We start from the raw sequence: 21,712 nt of genomic DNA on the forward strand, positions 1-21,712 counted from the left end.
ACACACACACACACACACACACACACACACACAGACACAGACACAGACACAGACACACACACACACACACACACACACACACACACAGGGTGTGAAACAAGTGAGTGGGTGAGAATTGAATCACACCTTGCACTGTAGCCTTTTTACCACAGCTATGAAGTTGGCACTGGTGTTACTCGTGTTAAATCACATTTCAATCTATGTGCTTTGCCTGAAATGTATTTACAAAGCATAGTTGGACTATGTTAAAAATATTATTTTAAATATTATTATACACATGGAACTTGAATGATGGAATTATAAAATGCTCCCTTGTATCAATTAATGTTATGCTCAGTATGCTATTGGTAAATATTTTTGCAATTGTGTGAATATATGCAATGATCTCAACTGAATGATCTGACTGTGTGATTTGTGGTGGGAGGCTGCACACACACGCACACACACATCCACGTGCGCACACACACATCCACGTGTGCACACACACACACACACACACACACACACACACACACACACACACACGCTCTTTATCCTCTAACCCTGACCTCCGGCACTTCATTGCTACCCTCAACCTTTAGCCTACTCTTAACCTAATCCTTAATTTAATCTCAACCATAAACCATAATTGCCCCTCGCTGCAGCCAGGACTCGTCAGGATGACCTCACTTTTTAAAAATATCTTCACTGAGCAGTTTTAAAACTCTAAACTGGCTCTCACAAAGCTGGACATGCAGGAACACACAGAGCAAACTTAGTGACACACTGTGTGTGGGAGTCTGTATAATTAGCGTATCCCAAGCCATTCATCAGTCCCCTTAAATCTAAAAACAGGGGCACAGGAGATCCCAGGAGGCTTCTAATGAAAATGGTGGCATCAAATCTGCTTCATTTCAGCGAGGGTAGGGACAGAATTAAAACTTGTTGGACTGCATTGCCAATAGTTTGTCTTTTCATTTTGATGGACTTCCAGTATTCTCCAACAGTTGCCAACAACCAACTGGAAGAAAAAACAAACCAAAAACTAGATTTGGACGGCTGACAGCTTAGTTACTCTCGAGAACTCTTGCACCATCAATGAACTAGCATTGCAGCACACTCATTGTGGAATTGCTCGTTTTGTTAAAGCCAAAGACTAACTCAGGATTGTAGACACTCGGCTCAGCGCTAAGTACACTGTAGAAATGTCACCCTATTGATTATTGACAGAGCTACAATAGGTCGACACACCACAGGGTTTATCCCAAAGCATGTCAGGTCAAGTCAGTTTTATTTATACTGCCAAATATCACAATTAAATTTGCCTCGAGGGGCTTTACAATCTGTACAGCGTACGTGTCATGTCATGTCACAATGAGGAAATATCTGTTCAGGTAGGGCCTTAAAAGTCACTTCATGTGACGTAGACACTTCACAGGTGTACCGTGCTGCTTTAAACAGCAACTGACCTCTTTCCATTGTGTATGAAATGTTTCCGTTTCTCTCAGATGCAGAAATACATTTATATTTGTTGCTGTATTAGCTTTTAAGAGGTAGAAGTGCATGAAGCTCTGTATGAAGCCAGCAAACTGATAGCATAAATCAGTGGCCTTTCTGTGATAGAAATATAGTGAATTGCTTCCACCTAGTGGCAGTCTGGCGTCCCTGGCAAGTATTATCATGAAAAGTAAATGACCTTACTTTGCAAAATCCATAAAATGGATAAAAAATATATATGTTTGAGATTCATTTAACTTCCTAAAATTATTTAAAAGTATTATCAAAATTTCACAAGATAACACGGTTTATCTGAAATACTTCTCAGTAAAATAAAAACCCACACATTCCTGTAAACAACTTACTCTCACAGGCTTCTGGCTTTGTCAAACTCTTTCGCAATTTTCAGTGCTGTGGTGTTGAGTCCCACAGACTGCATGTTAGTGATGATGGTGACCACCACCCCCTGTGGGAGGAGCGGGGTCTGGCCTTGGCACTTTTCTGTCTCCTCACTGGGTAGCACCAGGAGGACGCTGCTAGCACCCACAGCGCCTCCTGTGTGCGACACATAGTGTCTGCGCTTCCTGCACTGGCCATATTTCTGTAGTTTCTCCACTACCAGCCAGCCCTGGGCATACAGTCCATCCTTATCCCAGCTGGCCTCTGTCTTATCAGCGGGTGCCCACAGTTCTATAATAGTTTGGGGTTTGAGGAAGCCAGGGAGTAAGCCGTCAGTGTTCTTCAGGTGAGCCACCTGGAAGCTGTACAGTAGAGCGTTACCAAACAGCAGCAGGTCACCCACGGTGGAAAGGAAGCCGCCTCCTGCCCACTTATAGGAGTTGTCTACATATGGGCAGTTCACAACCCGTCCTTTCTTGTTGAGATGATAAAATCTGTGAAGGAGCGTCAACGATGAATACGGACTCACAGATGGATTTTTATCACGTTGTGCAATCAAAAACAACTTCTTCTACTCTGATGTAATTCCACTACTTTAACTAGACATGCAACTTATGACTTTTTCAAAATAAATAACGAAACGAATAACGTTGATTTATTATAGATTACCTGGAGCGGTGGTAAATAATAGGGTCATTCTCTTCGGGCACAGTGTTAAGCATTCCCAGCTCACGGAACATGTTCGTCATGACATCCAGGAAGCTCTGTCCAGCAGCTCGCTCCATAGCAGCACTGAGCAGGGTGAAGGCGTGGGTGGAGTACAGAAACGTGGTGCCTGCACATGTAAAAAAATCAATTGCATGCATCAAGACATTGACAGTGTCACATATTTGAGTTTGGCAAACAGATATGTGCTTTACCAGGTTTGAAAATGAGCGGGTCGTTCTTGAAGAGGTCCAAAGCCTGAGTGACACTTTCGAAGTTGTCCTTCAAGTAGTATTCCTCCTGCTCAAACTCTTTTTTCTTCTGAGTGGTCTCTTTGCCTTTTGTGTTCTGTTCTGTTGTGGTTTTATCTTTGTTTCCAGATGCGCTCTTTTCATCCTCTTTCTTTTCTGACTTTAAAAGACGTTTAGCTTTCTCCTTGTCCTCCTTCACTTTCTTTGCATCCTTCTCATAGTGTCGTATACCACTCAGGTGGGACATAATCATACGGGGGGTTATTGTGACCTGAAATAAACCATATTCACATAAGCTGAACAGCGTGATATTATTGCTGATGATGCGAAAAACTGACGCTTTGTTCAAGTAACTTACATCTTGTCCATCAAATTGTTTCTGGGGAAATTCAGGGACATATTTCTGGACAGGGACATCAAGATCTAGTTTCCCCTCCTGACACAGTCGTGCAGCAGCTGCAGTTGTGAGGGGCTTACTGATGCTGGCGATCCGCATCACCGTGTCTGGGCTGCATGGCACACGATTTTCCAAATCAGCATAGCCGATTCCTGAGGTACATGAAGAATTTAAATGCATCATTTAAGAATGTCAAAGTATTTTCAGAGGAATATGTTGAGGATTTCATGCTTTACATTTCAAACTATTTACAGTGAAAACCCACTAAAGATGCTGGACAGTACCCAAAAGTGGTTCTTTGGCTTGTAATCATAGGGGAACTGGTTTTGGTGCTGTATGGCACTCATCTTTTAAAGGTGCTATACAGCGCCTTGGTCAAATAGTACTATATAGAACTATTAGAGGTGCCATATAGCACCATATTATTTTGGATATTTTTAGTCTGGGGGTGCTTAAATGTGACCAAATAATACCATGGATGTATCAGTATGCTTTTAAAGGACTTTTACTTAAAATATGAGCAATTATTATTTATATTTCTGTACACATGGGGGCACAGAGGTTGGAATACACCGTTAGCTATTTTGATGTAGACTAAACTAAACTAAACTTAGCTGAAGAACCAGTAGAGAACCTCTGAAGAACAAAACAAGGGCTGAAAGGGTTCTTTGTGTAACAGTGGGTCTATATAACACCTTAAAGAACTGCTGAGGAGCCAACATTTTTCTGTGTGTATAGCCTTATTTTTCAGGACATTTCACAACAGGAAATGATTCTGCTGGCTTGATTCATGGCACAAACAAATGCCACTAAGGTTGACAACTCTAAGTGGGCCACTTGTGCTCCGAGGCAAACACAGCTTAAGCTTAAAAGCTATTTGTTTGTTAATAATTCATTTCATTGTTATGTTTTTACTTTGTTCCTAGGTTTCTCTTTGGTACAATGCTGAGCCAATGTTTAATTTGGTTGGCAACTTCCAATCAATTGTTTGCCAAAAGTGACATGACACCGGCAAGAATGGCAGATTTCTGGGGCACTGGCCAATGAGAAAGGGAGGGAACTGTTAACCACATTGGCAACAGTATTAATTAGTCTTGTGGGCCAAACATTGGACCAGCCAAACTGGTGATGGGCCCGACCAGTTTACATAGCTCAAGTCCACAAACCTTGTGCCAGTGTTGGCATAATTATAGCAAGGGGGGGCAACTTTAACAGCAATTCAACTTTGTGGGGACATCGATATGCACCAAGTATATCGAAGTAAATCTATTAGTAGACGGACAAAAATTAATCAGCAGCTATTTTGAGAACTGATTAATAATCTGAGTCACTTTGGAGGCTTTTTTGCCCTTTGGATGGGACAGTATTAAGTATGAAAGGGGGGGAGAGAGGGGGGATGAATCGAACCCACGGCTGCTGTAGCAAGGATACTGCCTTTGTTTTTTTCCAGGTTGCAGCCTACCATTGTTGGCCAAATTTCACAAAGGCAAATGTGAGGCAACATTGTCACCCCAGTGTTTGCTTTGATGGAAACTGTTACAACATTTTCTAACTCGGGACCAGCCTTTAATTGTGCTGTGGGCCAGCCATAGTGCCAATGCACTGGCCTAACCTGTTGACATAAGGAGAGCCCACAATACAAAATCATACTGGGCAAAGACTAGCTTCATTAGTATCAGAATTTTTTTTAATAATGCTGCACGAAGGGCTTTTAAAGTGGACTTTTTAGACACCAACCTTCACTCCAGACTTGAGCACCATCCACAGAGACCCCAACCAAAATCCCTGGAGCCCCGACCTCTGTCTGAGTGACAACAGACACAGACACGGAGACACTGATACAGGTGGCACTGAGGTTAAGCAGGGAAAACAATAACTGGGCAAAGGGAAAGTGGTTAATTAAAAACCAAACTGTTCATGGGCCTACCTCAATGCTTACCTTTATCCTCTCCACAAGGTCTCTGCTAACTTTTATGGCATTGCTGAATCGATCAGTCCTCTGTACTGGTTTTACTCCAGCGTCACAGGAGCTGTTGGCGGTGTCAGCTCGGTATTTCAATCCCACAGCTATAGCAATCCCCACACCAACCCCATATATCCAAATCCTGGACTTTGACTTGTGTTTAAAAACGGCTGTGTTAGACCCTCCGACATATCGTCTCTGCTGGTGAATAAAAACACTTGTCTGTTGACTGTCTCGCGCCGGTGTTAACAAAGAAGACCCGCGCGCTGTTGGCAGGGTACATTTGGCACAAAGACGGTTTGGCAAAAACAACCGCGACATTGTCAAAAAAACTGCTTCTCTTGTCTTTTCTTCACGACAAATTTTCCTTGTTCATGAGCTCCGAGACTGAGCAGCTCCAGTTCACAACAACTCGCTTTCCGTTAGCGTCGTCGAGCCAGACCACATTAATCAAATCACGATTCGGACAACATCGATCGGACGGAGGCTCCACAGTTTAAAGGTCCTGTGTGTGGGATTTAGGGGCATCTATCGGCAGAATAATAACTATGTTCTCATTAGTTTATAATTACTTGAAAATAGGAACCGTTGTGTTTTTGTCACTTTAGAATGAGCCGTTAGTCCCATTAGTCCTCTCCCATGAAGCCGCCATTTTCATCTACAGTAGCCCAGAAGGGGCAAATCATACACTCTAGACAGGGCAAGTCACGTTAATAGGTCAGCTTCTGTAGTTCTTTCACATATCTGGCATGCAGGAAAAGATTTTTTGTCTTAATTAATAAAATGAGCATGTACAAAAGATCAGGTAAAAATGATAACATCTCATTTAATACAAATGACATAAGTAGCTATATATTAGGAGTAGGTTATACAATGACAGTATTTAAAGACAATTCCTTACAACAAACAAAAAATAAATAAAATAAAATATTTGTTTAGTCAGATGCCATTCATCATATTCAAAATCAGATAAGGACTGTTTAGTATTTTTACAACCTCCATTAATCAAATTGGCTAAGTAGGTGTAACCAATGCATTTGCCAGCCAGGAAGGATACAAATGCACCAACTGCTTCATCTGATAAGTTTTAATAATATCATTATGTTTTATAGGTTATCTGATTACATCCTTGGCATGAAATCAACACAGAAACAGCTGCTTGACTGATTTGCCATGAAAAATTTTGTTTAATGGAAACTTTCCAATCTCCAAAATCACTTTGAAACATTAACAGTGCTTGGTGTTCAACATTTAAAACAGTGCTTGCAGTGTGTCACATCATAACATTTAAAGTGCTTGTGCTTGAATTGTTTAGATATGTAGGCTACTCAGAAAAACATTCTTTACCAATATATACCTTTTACTATCATACGTTCATTTACTCACCAGTGTCCGTAATGTCCATATTTTCCAATACAAAATTAAAACAAATACAGCCATACAAATCTTTATCCGAGCACAGTAGAAAACTGTTTGCCTCCTTCAATCAGCAGCACCTGTGCTTACTGGCCTCCCTCAGCCACTACAATACACCACCTACTGGCATGGCGGGTTATTGCATTCAAACACAAATCAGACGTGAGGCTCCTACACTGAGGATAAAAGCTGTCTTAGAAGTGGCTAGTCTGAGCTCTTTAGGCCTTTACCTGAGGGGAGGAATCAGAAGGGACCATATGCTGGGTGGCTGGTGTCCTTCTGTCCTGAATCTGCTGTTTTAACAGACCTCCTCAGTTTGTTGTCTTGTTCAGTCAGGTTGCCAATCCACACCAGTGACGTAGTGACGTAGAAAAGTGACTTAGTATATGAGCTTTCTTTGTGACACATCAGTGTTTTTCCAGCAGGGATTGTGCCCCCAAAGCTGGGTATTTTGAGCCAACACATGATCTTTTCCTAACTGTAACCCAGTGGTTTTTGTGCGTAAACCTAACCACACAGTAACCACAGCATTTCAGCATACACAGTAAGATGCAGATGTTATGTATCCATGGTTTGCAAAAACGTACAATGCAAACTTTTTCTTTCTAGCCAGTGGTTTGTTGCCAAAGGCTTTGGGCATGTGCATTGTTGTTTTCCTACATACCTAGTACTTGACATTGCATGCTGTCAAGAGAAGTTTTCCTTTTCTTTTTTGCTAGAAAGTGATTTCTTGGTTAACATTCAGAGAAAAAAATTGTGGTTTGGGTTAAAATGGATAGATTTCTGCCTGAAGGCAAACTTCTCCCATGTGCACACTGTGCTCTTGTGCCAAGCACATTTAAAACTATTACATCCAGCCACTGACCTTAAATTGTATAATAATGATAATAACGACAAATAGCAACCAAGTTTTTTTTTCATTTTCATGTCAGGCTTTAATCCAGAATTATATTAATTTATAAGTTACTCAGTACCACTAAAACCAATCTTTTTTGTTGCTGCCAGCAGGTGGGGCTTTGCCTTAAATGACCCGAGGCCTCTCTCTCTCGTCTCTCTGCTCTTTAAGGTCTTGAGCTGCTGTTCCTTCAAACTGTAGTATAGTTTGATTCGTTTGCAAGCTTTTAAACTTCACTACATGTCAGAGGGAAATGTTTGAATGTGTTGATGGCTACTGAGTAAAATTAGATAGCATGCAAAACATATAGGCCATAATAAAGTTATAGTTTATGACAAGGTCATAAACTACAGTAGATTACTGGTTTGAATAACCTCTCCAACTATATACTGATAAATGACACCAACACAGTTTAGAGGTTAATGCAAAATTAATTCCACACAAACAAAAGTCTCCTAATTCAGGTTAAAGGCTTTTACCCTGATACAAAAACTAAATGCAAGATGTATCTTTAAGTATTTTCTTCTTTTACTCAACTAAAGACATTTAGGATATTTTTCCACCATTGCTACACAGCTTGATTATTCTGAAACTGAACTGATATGGTCCAGTGGTACTTAGTGAGCTCCAGTGAACCAAAGAAACACATGACAATGTTTTCCCCCCAGCTGGAAGTCAAAGTGAGGGTCAAGCAAAAAATGAGCCGGGCATAATGCAAGTAATGATCTCCATTTGTTCAGAAACTTTAACACATTCTCCCCCTCTGTGAGGACGATGAAGTCTTGTAAATATTATTTTCCTTGGCATTGCTTTAGGATTTACTCAATCAACCCAAATTCTAGTAAGACTTTTATTTTAGGTCACCTTTATAATGGACAAAAAGGCTAAAAATGCATGACAAACAAAGTTAAAAAACTTTCAAAACGTGCTTTTATTTATTTTCATAATTTTTACATTTCAGATATGATAAACACTTGAGACATCTACATTAATACAATGCTAAAACAATGCACAACCAGATGACTGAAACTGTACTTTGCAGACAAGATGAAAAAATTTTGAACCATGGTTTTAAAGAATAAGAATTTACTATAATGCATCAGCATTTTGGGTTGTTGCTTAAGAATAGAGTAGCACCAGTATACACGCTGACAATCACTGCCAATGTATACTTACACCTGTGAGGAAAGTTTCTGGGCAGAGGGAATGTATCTCTTTAGTTTGTCTTACAGAATTCAAAATGTGCATGATGCTGAGGTTTAACTCAGTGCAAAATTTCTCCACTTTGTCCTCTGGTTTGTGCATTATCAAGGTGGAATGGAACGTACCAGATCAGCTTCAATGCAGACGTAGAAAACAATCTTGCACATGACATTTCACCAGATGACTTGTCAAAAAAACTAACAAAAAAAAAAAACTATCTCAAGGGTTGCAAAAGGCAGACACCGTTACAAGATTAAAAACTGGCTTGTGAAAACAATCTTGTTTCTCAGTTTAGGCTTCATCAAAGGGAATGGTTAAGCTTTACTTCCCCTTAGCTTTGCTCCTTGGTCGAGTTCCGCTGAAGGCAGGACGGTGCGTTAGGAAAAGCATCTGGCTGTTTCATCTCCACCATGGGCAAGGTACGAGAAGAGGGGTTTACGGTAAGCAAGGTGCAAGTACAAAAAGCCAAAACCACAGTGCGTGTGGGGGTCAGACTGTGCTTTCACAAATTATTCAGTTCCATTAGAGTCTGGTCCAGCATCTGGTGCATATCGAGGTTCTCTTCTTTAGCATGTGACAGTTTCTCTGTTAGAACATCAAATGGAGAAGTTTTAATCTCACACAAGCGAGCAACAGGGAGTCAGTCAGTTAGCTTGCATTAATAATCAAGCTGGCTACATCACTCATTCATTCATTCATTACATCTGAGTGCTTTTAACCCTATACTTCACTGACAGGAAACAAGCTGATATTATGATGTGCAAACCACCATGCAAACAGGTAACAACAAAGCTCTTATTAATACACATAAACACAACAACAATCCATAAAAATGATTATTGTATAATATTATAATACTAGGTTGTAAGACTAGAAAATGATATATTTGTTAATCCCTGATTTTCACTATATTTTACATTTCAACAAACAGCAACACAAATTTCAAGCAGTGCAGGCATCGTACGTGGACAATGCAAACGGAAGAGCTTTGGATCTCGCTCTGGATCGGATTGTCATACACATACACACATCAAACATGAAACCGTAAACAAACACGTAAGACATTCACACAATTTAGTCGTCATTCAAGGCCACGCGTAGTTCATTAGTGAGAAGGCGGTTTTTCTGAAGTTGCTGGTGGAGGCGATCTTTGCAGTCAGAGAGCAAGTTGAAAAACAGAGAGAGGACAGGAAGTCAGAGGAAAACAGGGACAGAGCCTGTTGACACCTACCTGCTCTGGAACAGATCTCCAGAGACTTTTTTTTTTTTTTTTAATCTTTGTAAAACACACTGACAGTATCTGAGTAGCTTTTAAATACCACAGTCAAGCAGTGTTTTGATGTTCTTGTTTGGAAATCCACTCTTAAGCAAGGAAGGACAGAGTGTAGAGTGAAAACAGAGGATGAGCAGGTTTAACCCAGAGAGGTTAAAGGCTTAAATGGCAGCTTAAAGGGTAGCTTTGGTATTATTCAGCCTGGACCCCATGTTTTTATATCTATGTGACTAATGGGAGCAACACTTTTTGAAATTAGTCCAGTATTGAGTGAGAGCGCTGCAGCTGGCAGCTGGGAAACACGCTGCAGTGTAAGCACTTAAAGCATACTGTACTGTCAATTTACGTCCGCTAAAAGTGCTTGTTTTTGCCAATCACACTGTCATTATAGGCCTAAGTGTCTGACAGCATTATCTCTACAGGATTCCTACAGGGGTCAACCTTTTGTGAAAGAGTAAGATCCTTTTTGTTTAACCAGAAACAGCCTGTAAATCACCACCACCGAAGCCACCAGACTCCATTTAAATAAACAGTAATTTTATCATCTTTAAACACACTTTATTCAAAGCTGACGGAAACAAAATAAAACTAATAAAAGCTGTGCTGCTGCATCTTTCTACTGTTTTAACAATCACCAGCTGTGGTTTGGTTAAAATAAACCCTTAATTCAGCCAGTTAGATGTGGAAATACGCTGGCTCTATACATGCTTAAATTACTGTTTATTTAAATGGAGTCTGGTGGGTTTGGTGACAGCAATATCAAGGCTGTTTCTGGATGAGCAAAATGTATCCTACTCTTTGACAAAACGGTCTATCATCATCTACAATGCTGTCGGACACTTATAATGATAATCTGATGTAAATTGACGGTGCCAATTGTCTTGAGTGGTAACACTGCAGCCTGTTTTGTTGGTGCCAACTTGTTCAATAATGGACCTATTTCAAAAATTGTTGCCTCTATCAGTCTTTTAGACAGAAAAAGATGGAAAAATAGGGTCCAGGTTGAAAATGACCAGAGTTATACTTTAAAATAAGCTCTTTAAAGCTGAATAGTGCAGGAACAAAAAAGACCAAGTAATGAATAGTTAACTACATCTGTCATTTTTGTCATAATATTCTCCATCAAGTGCATCTTAAATGCTTAAATGAGGATGATCAGCATCAAACCTGGATAAACTGCTACTGATTATCAACAATTTGTGGCCTCAGATGTGTCTGACATTTTGAAGAGTTTAAGGATGTGGTTCAATAATCGTTCTGCAGTCACATTTGAATTATGATGTCTTTAAACACACAGCACCAGAAACATTGCTCACTTCTGCTTATCATCTGTGTCTGAAGTTCTGAGAATGACTTTAATAAAAAAGACTCAGAATGTGTGTTTGTATATTTATTTAAATATATGACAGGATACTGTGTATCATACAAAGCCCATGTCTTATCATCACTGATAGCAGTTTCATCTAATTTTTCCAGCAACCAGATGAGGCTCAACAAATCTTACATACTGTTCTATATTCCACTTTTACACCGTATACTCTACTTCACCACAATCTTTGCGGATAGCAATCCAACACTAATCCCCTACGATTCTCAAATCTTTCCAGTCAGCTCCTCCTGTCACAGTACTAAATGTTGAAAAGTGCTTACATGCATCAGGCTCAAATGCGAGAAGACAACTTGGCTCAGCTTTCAGTCAAGTACCTGTGGTTGTTCTAGGTTTCTGTGCCTATGGCACGACTGTGATATTCCTAATATCTCAGCTTCACAGAACAATATTTGAAGAAAATAAAAAGAACAAAGGACAGCAGGGAAAAAGCTCGGCTAATGGTTTGTTGAGATGCAGAAACAAAATGGAAAACATAACTTAAAATCAAGGCTTCCTGGTTTTATTAGAGCCACTTGAAAATAAATAAATTAAAAAGAAAAACAAAGGACAGAGAAAAGAGATACAGCTTACATAGAAGGAAGGACGTTTATTTTTTACACAATGCAGAAAGAGTCTAGGATTCTGTACAAGTGATGGGATGCAATTAACTTTGACGTGAGGATGAAGACATGAGGAGGAAAGGAAAGCAAAGACAGAGGGGAAAGGAAAAGTTGAGAGAGGGCTGGAGAGAGCAGACAGATGCCGCTCAGCCGGCAGGAGGCGTCTTTGATGAGGTGTAAAATATTTATCTGTGTGGGAGAGAAGAAGTACAGTGAACCAGGGGGTCGGCGTGGGACCTACAGGAATTTGAGATGTGCACCACAATACACCAGAACCACAGGAGTGACGGCATGACATGACAAAACCACAATGCACTGTGCAATGCATTGTGAGGTAGCACACACTGACAAACACAAACGGGAAGTCGGACCAACTCCTCCCTCTGATTACATCAAGACCTTTTCTGCTAAAACACGAAGAGCGGCGCTGGATAGGAGCGATGTGGTGTGCTTTGGCAGTCTCCCACAGAATGGCCGAAAGTTAAGGGAAAACATAACTTAAGCAAAACATGGGGTTCAACCACAGAGATGCTAAACCGTGACAGTCAAACTTCAGCTGGTTCAACGACAGAACAAAGGGGGATCTCGCATACACACGGGGGGGGCCTTTCTTCTGAACAGAAGTAGACCATGTTAGTAGAGGAGGAAAGGGGGGGGCCTTTCTTCTGAACAGAAGTAGACCATGTTAGTAGAGGAGGAAAGAGGAAACATTCACAACCTCGAGTGAGCCTCACAGTGAGCCAATCAGATTCACTGAAATGCTTTTGTAATACAGTTATTTCAATAGGCAACTTGCATGCATTGCTTAGCACGTTAAAACATGAATCATGAATATTTATCTATAAAACTATAAAAAATAATGACTGACAAAATCGAAAATGCACAACATTACCTCAGTCCAGTTCACAGCATTCTCAAGAACACAAATGATACCAATACAAAGGGCATTTAGTATCATCATAATCACACTCATGAAGAAGTGTGAGATTAAACCACTTGTAAAAAGTAATAATTATTGCAAGTGGACTTCAATTACAGACACGGAATAGCACAATGTCTGTTTGAAGACATTAAGACTATATAAAAACACAGCTGCACAACCAGTTAAAGTGTGGGAACAGATACAGGGGTTGGATGCACTAGTTCTGATGGGTAGAAGGAAATATAAGGGAGAAGATGAAGGCGAGGTAGCTGGTGTACAGGGGGGATAACGGCGCAGGGGGAGAGAGGGTGACGGCAGAACAAGCAGGCGCGGCAAGTTGAAAATTACATGGAAGTCATGTCGTTGAGGGCGTGGTCCAGCTCCTCGCTGATGGCCTTGTACTTCAGTTTCTGAGCGTACAACTCATCTATTGGTGGGCCGGGGGAGTGCAGGGAGGAGGGAGGGGGCAAAGGTGAAGGAGCATATGGCAAGGAGGTGAAGGGTGAAGCATCCAGAACATTGACACGAGAGAGAGAGAGAGAGAGAGAGAGGAAGACAGGAAGAGGTGACAGAGAAAAAAATTGGAAAAGAGGAAAACAAAGTTACACCAGAAAATGATGGAATGGAAGTGCAACAAAAGTCAGGGAAAATGCCTCAACGCCATGAAGAAACGGACCGTATGTTTCACTCTCAGTCTGCCCTGAGCACTCATTATGACTCCTTGAATGCTAAGTCAACATGTAGGCCTGATATCACTGATAAACATCAAAGCTGCTCTTTCCTACCTTGAAACTCAAAAACAAATCAACTACACTTAATAGAGAAAGGATAAGACTCACAACAACAAAAGTATGATGTCTGAAAAGGAGCCATGATGGCATTAAGAGGAAAGCGGAAAAGGAGTTCAAGAGCGAAGCAAATAATGGGCTGGAGAGATTTTTAAAAATGCACTGAGCTTTTTCATTCATCACTGACACAATAACTACTCCCAAATAACCAGAGTAGCATTCAGGGGTGTGGGGCAAAAAAACCATACCTTCCAAGTCATCAATGGTCTTCTCAAGCTTGGCTACTGATCTCTCAGCGAACTCAGCACGAGTCTCAGCCTGTGTTACGGAGACAGATTTATGAGTTAGTCCAACACTGGAAGTTTGACACAGCACCCGTGACTTATTATCCAGGAGTCAGCCTGGAACTCCAGATAAGGCCTTGTGAAACTTTACCTCCTTCAGCTTGTCGGTGAGGACCTTGATCTCCTCCTCGTATTTGTCCTCCTTCTGTGAGTACTGTGGGACAAAAACAAGGATAGGTGTCAAACATATGTGCACACTGTGTATCTAAACACATTTAAATACATGTATACATATAGGTGTTGTGAAGTAAAACTGAAGTGAAGAGATATGGCTCCCCAGGCTCTGCTGCTCCCCATCCACCCAGTGTAACGGGGAGCCGAGGGGTTTGACAGCATGCACTCTGCAGGAAGGTCGCACTTACCTTCTCAGCCTGGGCCTCCAGTGACTTCAGGTTGTTGGTCACAGTTTTCAACTCTTCCTCAAGCTCAGAGCATTTGCTGGTGTTTTAGACAAGGGGATAAAGTCGCAAAGGAGAAGAAGAAGAGGGGGGTGGAGGAGAAGGAGGGGAGGAGGATTGACAGAACCAAAACAGGAAGACGGAACGTAAGAAAGAGGGGGAGAGGAAACAAGATAAATAAGAACTACAGGGATTAAACAAGGAGGGAAACCCAAGTATCTTAAACGTGCCTTAACAGAGCAGGAGTGTGAGAATAGCAACGTGACTCACATTAAAAGTAGTGGGTGCAATAAATAATATTTTGGTATATGGTATTTCAGCATCTAATCATCATGCTTCTCTGAAATGTGAGGTGTTATTCGTGCACAGTCTCTGCCATGTTAGAGGCGTGAAAGAGCCCAACATACCCAAAATAAAAGAGCACAAAAGAGGAAAAGAACGAGCACAGCAAGCAAAGCAGAGGGTGCACTCAGCAGCTTGAATGAAAGTGGGAAGAGCCACTCGTCACATATGTATGTGTTAGTTGTCGTTTGTTGTACCTGTGTTACTGAGGAGTTTATTGATTTCATGCTTTGCTCCAAAACCCTTAGCTCATCCTCCGCTCTCCGAGCCCGTCTGTTAGTGGGTGTGGCGCATGTGCGCAAGCCAGAACCATTCAAACCATGGAGAGCATGCAAATAATCAGCACATACAGTAACAACACAGGAACACACTGTTCAAATGAATACAAGGCTGATACTGTGTGTATGAACGCTCAAAGCTCCAACTGTTGAGTTGCCAGCGCACGTGCAAGTGTGAGTGCAGATTCAGTGCGTGTAAAAGTCAAACGTCTTACCTTTCTGACAGCTCGGCGCGCTCCTCTGTACGCTCCAGGTCACCCTCAATGATGACCAGCTTACGGGCCACCTTTAGGTGCAGCACAACAAAGTGTTACAACACAACAAATACGTAATGACTGTAACACAATGAGGACGTGGTTTAAGGGTTGTTCTTCACAGTGAAAGTGTACAACTCTAATATGGTTAAACTACACTTGGTAATACTTCACCTGATATGATACATATATTCAACATATAGTTTATAACAGCGATTTCCAACCTTTTTTCCTAAAGGACCCCTTATCTAGCATTAAGTGAACTTACGACCCCTGACTAAGTGACATATTTTATGGATATTTCATATTATATTCAATGCAATGCAGAACAATTGGCAAACTGCACAATTAACCTAAATATTGAACACAATAACTGCAAGAGGTTTGCATAAAATTAGCGTTTTGAAGAATTTTTAGCAGATTATCTCCTGTGAATATGACATTTTACATTTTATATGATTCCCTATCGTATTATGTGTTTTTTAAATTTAGTTTTAAAAATCATAAATACTTCATAAGCTTCTTTTTTGACAAATTCAGTGCTCCTTGACACTTGTTTATTGTTCTTTTGGCTTTTTGGTTGTTTTAACTATGTGCTTTTCTAATGCAAGATGAGGCTGTTTGGCAGAAAGTGAAGGCTCTGTGAGTGGAGCTTGTTTTCAGGTCTACACTGTGCCCCAATCATGTGAGATTTTTTTGTGTTCATATCTTAAACAATAATCTAAAACTTGAAAAAATAACAGTTTAATTTAATTCTCTTTCCAGAACAGAAATGCTGTGAGATAGGGCTACTTTATATTTTTAAGAAAAGCGTCTAACATCCTTTAAAATCAAGACGGCCTGTGACCCCCATGAAGCTTTGGGGACCCCTAGTGGGGATCAGACTCCCAGGTTGGAAACCAGTGGTTTATAACACACTAAAATGAAGATGTAAGCAGATATAAGCTTGGTATTTGTCAAAAATCATACTCCTTTTTTCCATAATGCCTCCACTGGTTGTGGAGGTACTTCAGATCCTTTACTTGAGTAAAAGTACTAATTCATTACTGTAAAAATACTCCAGTGGGTAAAATTCCTGCATTGAAAATGTTACTTAAGTCAAAGTGTGTAAGTACAATCGGGAAATGTACTGAAAGTATCAAAAATAAAATAACAAAATAGTCTCTCAATTGATTTTCTGTCAGTCGACTAACTAATTAATCACTTGTCTCAGCTCTAATTGCATTTGTAGCCTATGTAGTGAAGTAGAAGTATAAAGTAACACAAAATGGACATACTCAAGTTAAGTACAAGTACCTCAAATATGTACTTAGGTACAGTACTTAAGTAAATATACTTCATCACTGCTTGTTTCATTATGTTATCATTCATTATCTGTTTGGACACCCGCCTCCATTTATGGTTGTGCACTAATAGTTGTTGATAAAAACATAAATAAGTTCTTAAATCTGCTTAAAACTTCATCATAGTGTGTTAGAAACAATCTAACAGATGTTCATATGCTGCCTATATATATGCTAAAGTAAAACAAAGTGTTATCTGAAACTCATAATTGGGTAAAAGTGCTTCCTAATCCAACTGTAAAAGAGTAAAGTTTAGGTATTATTAAACAAATATCTTGAAATCCGCCTATCATCAATACGTCTGTCACAGAACTGCTGACTGCAGATAATGAGCTTCTAATGTGTGTTTGACGTTGCACAAGTCTTTTGCTGTGGCTGGCAGAGGCTGAAAAACTCGCCTCCTCATATTTGCGGTCAGCCTCCTCAGCGATGTGCTTGGCCTCTTTCAGCTGGATCTCCTGCAGCTCCATCTTCTCCTCGTCCTTCATGGCCCTGTTCTCAATGACCTTCATGCCTCTGTGTGAGGGAACAAACAGTCAGGGGTGTTAGAGATCAGGAGCTGAGACCGGACAGCCTACAGTCTCCCTGAGGACACACATGTCTATTGCACAGTAGTGTTGGCTGCTAAATCGTTTATAAATCCTTCTAAAGTGAACGGCTATTTGTTTTCTGACATGAAAGAGGGAGTAAATACAGACTTTAGGACTGTTAGGAAATGACTGCACTATCTGACACAGCTAGTGTGACAGTGAACTGTCTGCCATCCAACTCAGCGGCACAGAGGCCCTGCTTGTGCTCCATACAAAGGGATGGTAAACAGCCCTGCCACCTGGCCTCCGAGAGCGAAACGGCAGAGATCAAGGGACCGAGTCTCCACCGCTCATAAGAACCCACCTCTCGCTCTCATCAGCAGCCTTCTCAGCTTCCTCCAGCTTGGTCAGGGCAGTAGCCAGACGCTCCTGAGCACGATCCAACTCCTCCTCAACCAGCTGGATACGTCTGTTAAGGGATGCGACATCTCCCTCAGCCTAAGGGGAGAAGAGGAGCATGTCAGGAGAAAATCTGGACATCGACATCTTTACCAAACAACCTGGAAATCACACAAGTGCAACACATACACGTCAGCCCAAAGAATGAATAAAATAGGAGGGGGATTTGATTTTCTTTGTGGTCGTAATTGTTTCAGTGTGCCACCTGTTGGGCAAAACCCTCCCAGGAGTCCTGCCTGTGTTCCTCACGTATAATGATAACAATGTCCCGAGCTGACAGAAGGTTGAATACCCTGCCTTATTACTAGGCCCTCGAGAGAACATTAACAAGGCTCGAGTCAAAGGGAGACAATTAAACTGTAAATGACTGCTCACATGGTGCACAGAGGAGACTCCCTGGATGGTTCATAACTGTGGGACACAATTACATGCGATTTAAATAGTCACATTTGCAAAGATCTTTTATATGATTATCCAGACCTGTGGCTACTTCTGCTTTATGCTGCCTGTTCAGCAGGTATCAGACTTGCACTGTCCTGAAAGTGCACGAAAGGCGAAAACCACCACAAGACTGACTGTTTCCTGTGCTGAGCTGGACCAAAGTGCATTTGAAGTTAGTGTCAGGAGGAAGTTACCAATAAACTATAAAAAGAAGCAATGCTTTTAAGTGCATTCAGTGGACTTTGATGAACAGAATTGTGAGACTGCCAGTGTGAGATAGGCTCAGACTGCTTTGAGCCCCTGCAGAAAGATTTATTTCCCGTCTAGATAACCGCTGCTATGTTCACACGAAGGGAAATCACTCTTTTGTAGTGGTGAAAACCTGTTGTCCTTATAAGGGCAAGTCAAAGAGCATGAGCTGCACACACTACACGCTGCAGCCTGGCACCTTAAATGTTGCCACAGTTTTCTTGTGACTTCCTGGTTGCTGAAATAGTTTATTCAAATGTTTAACCTGCCACTGCCTGCAGAAAAAAAGAATAAACGGAAGTTGCTGGAAAGCAGGTTGAATTGGACCGTTAACGGCAAAGTGCATCAGAGGAAACGCAAGTGTGACACAGCAGGGAGGAATATGAGGCTATAACACAGTGAAGTGCTCTGACTTGGGCATCAGCGGCCTAACGTTACCAATTATAAGCGCCTAGCCGGGAGCAGCAGGCTATCAGAGCCAGTGGAGTAGCTTACTATGTGGTGGCACTGCGTGGTGCCATGTAGGGCTCAGCTTGCACCGGAGAAATCCCGCTATCTCACTGTGTATCATTACAACAGAACACATATACAAGAAACACTACAAGAGGATGATGTGTCATTTTGATCAGCAGCTCCTGTCTAGTCAACACGCGCGGTAAACATGCTTACTTGTTCCCTGGCTTTCCTCTCCGCGAGCAACTCCTTCTGTAATCTCTCGGCTCTCTCTTCAGCACCGTCTGCCTGATCTTGCAAAGATTTGATCTTTCGTTTGACCGCCTCCAGCGATGTAGCTCCAGCCATTGTTTACTCTACACCTATATGCTATATGGAAATTAAAAAAAATAGACTACACTATGAGCTGCAGCACAATTTCCGAGAAATTGCCAAGGAGCGAGATGACGTCCTTGATGGTGCTGAAAACTGCGTGAAGAGGTGCGCACGCTTTCTGGAGAGACGCACTCTGCAATGCCTCTCATTTGTCCAGGAAGTGCTGCTGGTTTCAAAATACAGCTTTAAAAAAAATGAACTATAGTGCTTGGTTTTGCTTGGTTTTTGCACCGCGAAATCCTGCTGCATTGATTCATAAAATAATACAATGAGAAATGTAATTGATGCAAAGTATGAATGGCTTTTTAATGATACGAACACACCCTGCCAATACACTGTGATAATAAGCAGCATTGTAGTGAGCTGACAGAGCCACAGCGCCCTCGGCTGATCAACTGTGCGCAGTACAAGTGGCAGTACTACAGACTGAAGGCCATTCAATACGCCTCAGTGAATACAGTAATTACATGCCACGTTTTTGACTTTGCAAATATCACAGAAAGAGCATAAAAGGGAGGCAATAAAAGTAGTAGGAGTAGTTAAACTTAAACCTCCCTATAGGAATATTAACTACAGCTATATATGCCTATAGGGAATAAAACACACCATCAAGTGCGACAGGCTAAAATTCACTATAAAGCAGTCAGTGGTAGGCCTAACTCCCCGGAGGAATCCAATTAAAGGATTATTACAACGGGTTATCCCGGAGGCCATTTATAAGCCACACTACTTATTGATTCCCCAGATTGACTCCTGTGCACAAAGTGTCTCCTGCACTTGGACCCAACTCACCCTAACTTGGTCATTCAAGGGATAATTTGTGTGGAAAAAAAGTCTATGGGGACTTTAAATGTATTTTTCCCCCTTTAAAATGCCAAAATTTAAATTCTTTGCATAATTTTCCTGCCATGTGTTTATCCAAAAGGGTGAAAAAAAAATCAAAAGAGTAATTTATTTAATTTTTCCTGTAGATAAACGTTTGTGTGTTTTGTTAAATTAGTTGGCTTCCTGAGCCATTTTGAAAGGAAACAGTGTTTTTCCCCTGTGGTAAGCAAAGAGCGCAGCCCGCAGATGTGAGCTCTATCTTGACCATATAAAGCAGTGGGCTATATTTATCCAGGCGCTTGCTCTCTGCGCTCTATGGAAGAGTGCGCATTAGGCTACTCCACTGTGCACTCTGGAAAAGACTTTGCAGCCCAAGACCTTTAAGAGTGAACACACCCAGGCCTTTAAAACACAGTGTGATTACACAATATGGGGTTTTAATTGGATTTAAATGAGATAAATGAGTGTTTCAATTAGCCAATCTGACTTTCTTTGGGCAGACGCGTAAGTGATTGTGCATGTGATCCATGAAGCGACAGCTCAACAGTAATTGGACAATTGAATAAAAATCCATTTGGACTTTGATGGTCAAGTTTGAATGACCACACTGTGTTGAACTGCCGCTTCCCACACTCACAGTGATGAGAGAATGAAGGTGTGAAGAAGCGTGGTGCAGGAATGGTGCCGTTGTGAACCCCTTCCTTACTTACATCGGTGGCTTTCTTCTCAGCCAGCTCAAGTTTCTCCTGGGCATCTTTAAGAGCCTCAGAGTACTTGTCCAGCTCATCCTCAGTTCCCTTCAGCTTCTTCTGCAGAGCTACCAAATCGTCCTCAAGCTGAGGCGAGTTTCAGTGCCCAGACAGTTTCAGGGGTGATCAGCGAGGAGACGCGTGAACGCGCAAAGGCGCAAGAGCGCATACAGATAGAGAGAGAGACACACACACATAGGACAGGAGAGGACAGGACAGGACAGGGGAAAGAAGAGAAGAGAAAAGTTAGGGAAGGCTCATGCACATATACCTTGGTGGCGACCTCCTCAGCGGTCAGCAGCTTTTCTTCAGCAGTTTGGAACTCTTCAAACACTTTATCTCTTTCGTCTTCAGTAACACGCAATTTCTTTTCCAACTCTCTTATATCGTCCTCTAACTACACATGCATATAAAAAACATCATAAAGTTAAACAGAATATTAATTGAACATGCATAATGAAACATCTCTGTCTAATTCACATTTTCTAAATTATCAACATCATTTTCTAGGATATATTTACATCACCAAAACAGTTGAGAGGAGGATTTATAACATCCAAAAAAAATCAGGAAGGATTCTTAATTTAATCCTTATTTGGGATTATCCATGAAAGTAATTAATCCGTATTTAGGAGGCGTTCCATTTAAAGGGCAGCAGCTTTACACTGCTGCTGGTATTCCTGCTTTTTCTATGGATCTTTGGGATTTTCCACAAAAGAAGAAAAAAAAAATCAGCCGACCTGTTTGCTTCTGTCCTCTGCTGCCTTCTTGTCTCCCTCAGCCTGCTCTGCTCTGTCCAAGGCATTCTCCTTGTCGAGCTTGAGCATCTGCATCTTCTTCTTAATGGCATCCATGGCTGCTTATTTGTTGTTCGGCCCCAAAACGTCCAAAAGAAAAGCAAGGAGAGAGTGGGAGAGCGGCTAGGGCGTCTGTGCCTAACTGAACGCTTAGCTGGAGTGCAGGCTCTGCCTGACTGTACCCTGTCAAATATGTAC

The 21,712-nt window shown here is 41.4% G+C and overlaps 2 protein-coding genes across 13 annotated transcripts; both read right to left on the reverse strand.

The window, feature by feature from the left end:
• Positions 1–1,253: 1,253 nt before the first annotated feature.
• On the reverse strand, positions 1,254–5,804 carry lactb (lactamase, beta). 2 transcript variants are annotated; one of them, XM_050072360.1, is made up of 6 exons: positions 5,156–5,804; positions 4,966–5,032; positions 3,190–3,380; positions 2,796–3,102; positions 2,545–2,710; positions 1,254–2,369 (listed from the first exon to the last, which is right to left on the reverse strand). In XM_050072360.1, the coding sequence occupies exons 1-6, from the start codon at positions 5,510–5,512 to the stop codon at positions 1,844–1,846; spliced, it is 1,614 nt and encodes a 537-aa protein (XP_049928317.1). In that variant the 5' UTR covers positions 5,513–5,804; the 3' UTR covers positions 1,254–1,843. The 2 variants fall into 2 exon arrangements, with proteins under 2 accessions (XP_049928317.1, XP_049928318.1); XM_050072361.1 differs by having other exon boundaries at positions 5,168–5,801.
• A 2,609-nt stretch (positions 5,805–8,413) lies between these two features.
• On the reverse strand, positions 8,414–21,712 carry tpm1 (tropomyosin 1 (alpha)). 11 transcript variants are annotated; one of them, XM_050072372.1, is made up of 10 exons: positions 21,458–21,712; positions 20,989–21,114; positions 20,679–20,804; positions 17,531–17,664; positions 17,035–17,152; positions 15,255–15,325; positions 14,384–14,459; positions 14,113–14,175; positions 13,926–13,995; positions 8,414–9,290 (listed from the first exon to the last, which is right to left on the reverse strand). In XM_050072372.1, the coding sequence occupies exons 1-10, from the start codon at positions 21,569–21,571 to the stop codon at positions 9,208–9,210; spliced, it is 981 nt and encodes a 326-aa protein (XP_049928329.1). In that variant the 5' UTR covers positions 21,572–21,712; the 3' UTR covers positions 8,414–9,207. The 11 variants fall into 11 exon arrangements, with proteins under 11 accessions (XP_049928329.1, XP_049928324.1, XP_049928323.1 ...); XM_050072365.1 differs by lacking the exons at positions 8,414–9,290; positions 20,679–20,804 and adding exons at positions 11,929–12,156; positions 13,238–13,316; XM_050072362.1 differs by lacking the exons at positions 8,414–9,290; positions 20,989–21,114 and adding exons at positions 11,929–12,156; positions 13,238–13,316 and having other exon boundaries at positions 21,458–21,710.

The sequence above is a fragment of the Epinephelus moara genome, chromosome 20 (assembly GCF_006386435.1).
Source record: "Epinephelus moara isolate mb chromosome 20, YSFRI_EMoa_1.0, whole genome shotgun sequence".
NCBI classification, from domain to species: domain Eukaryota; kingdom Metazoa; phylum Chordata; class Actinopteri; order Perciformes; family Serranidae; genus Epinephelus; species Epinephelus moara.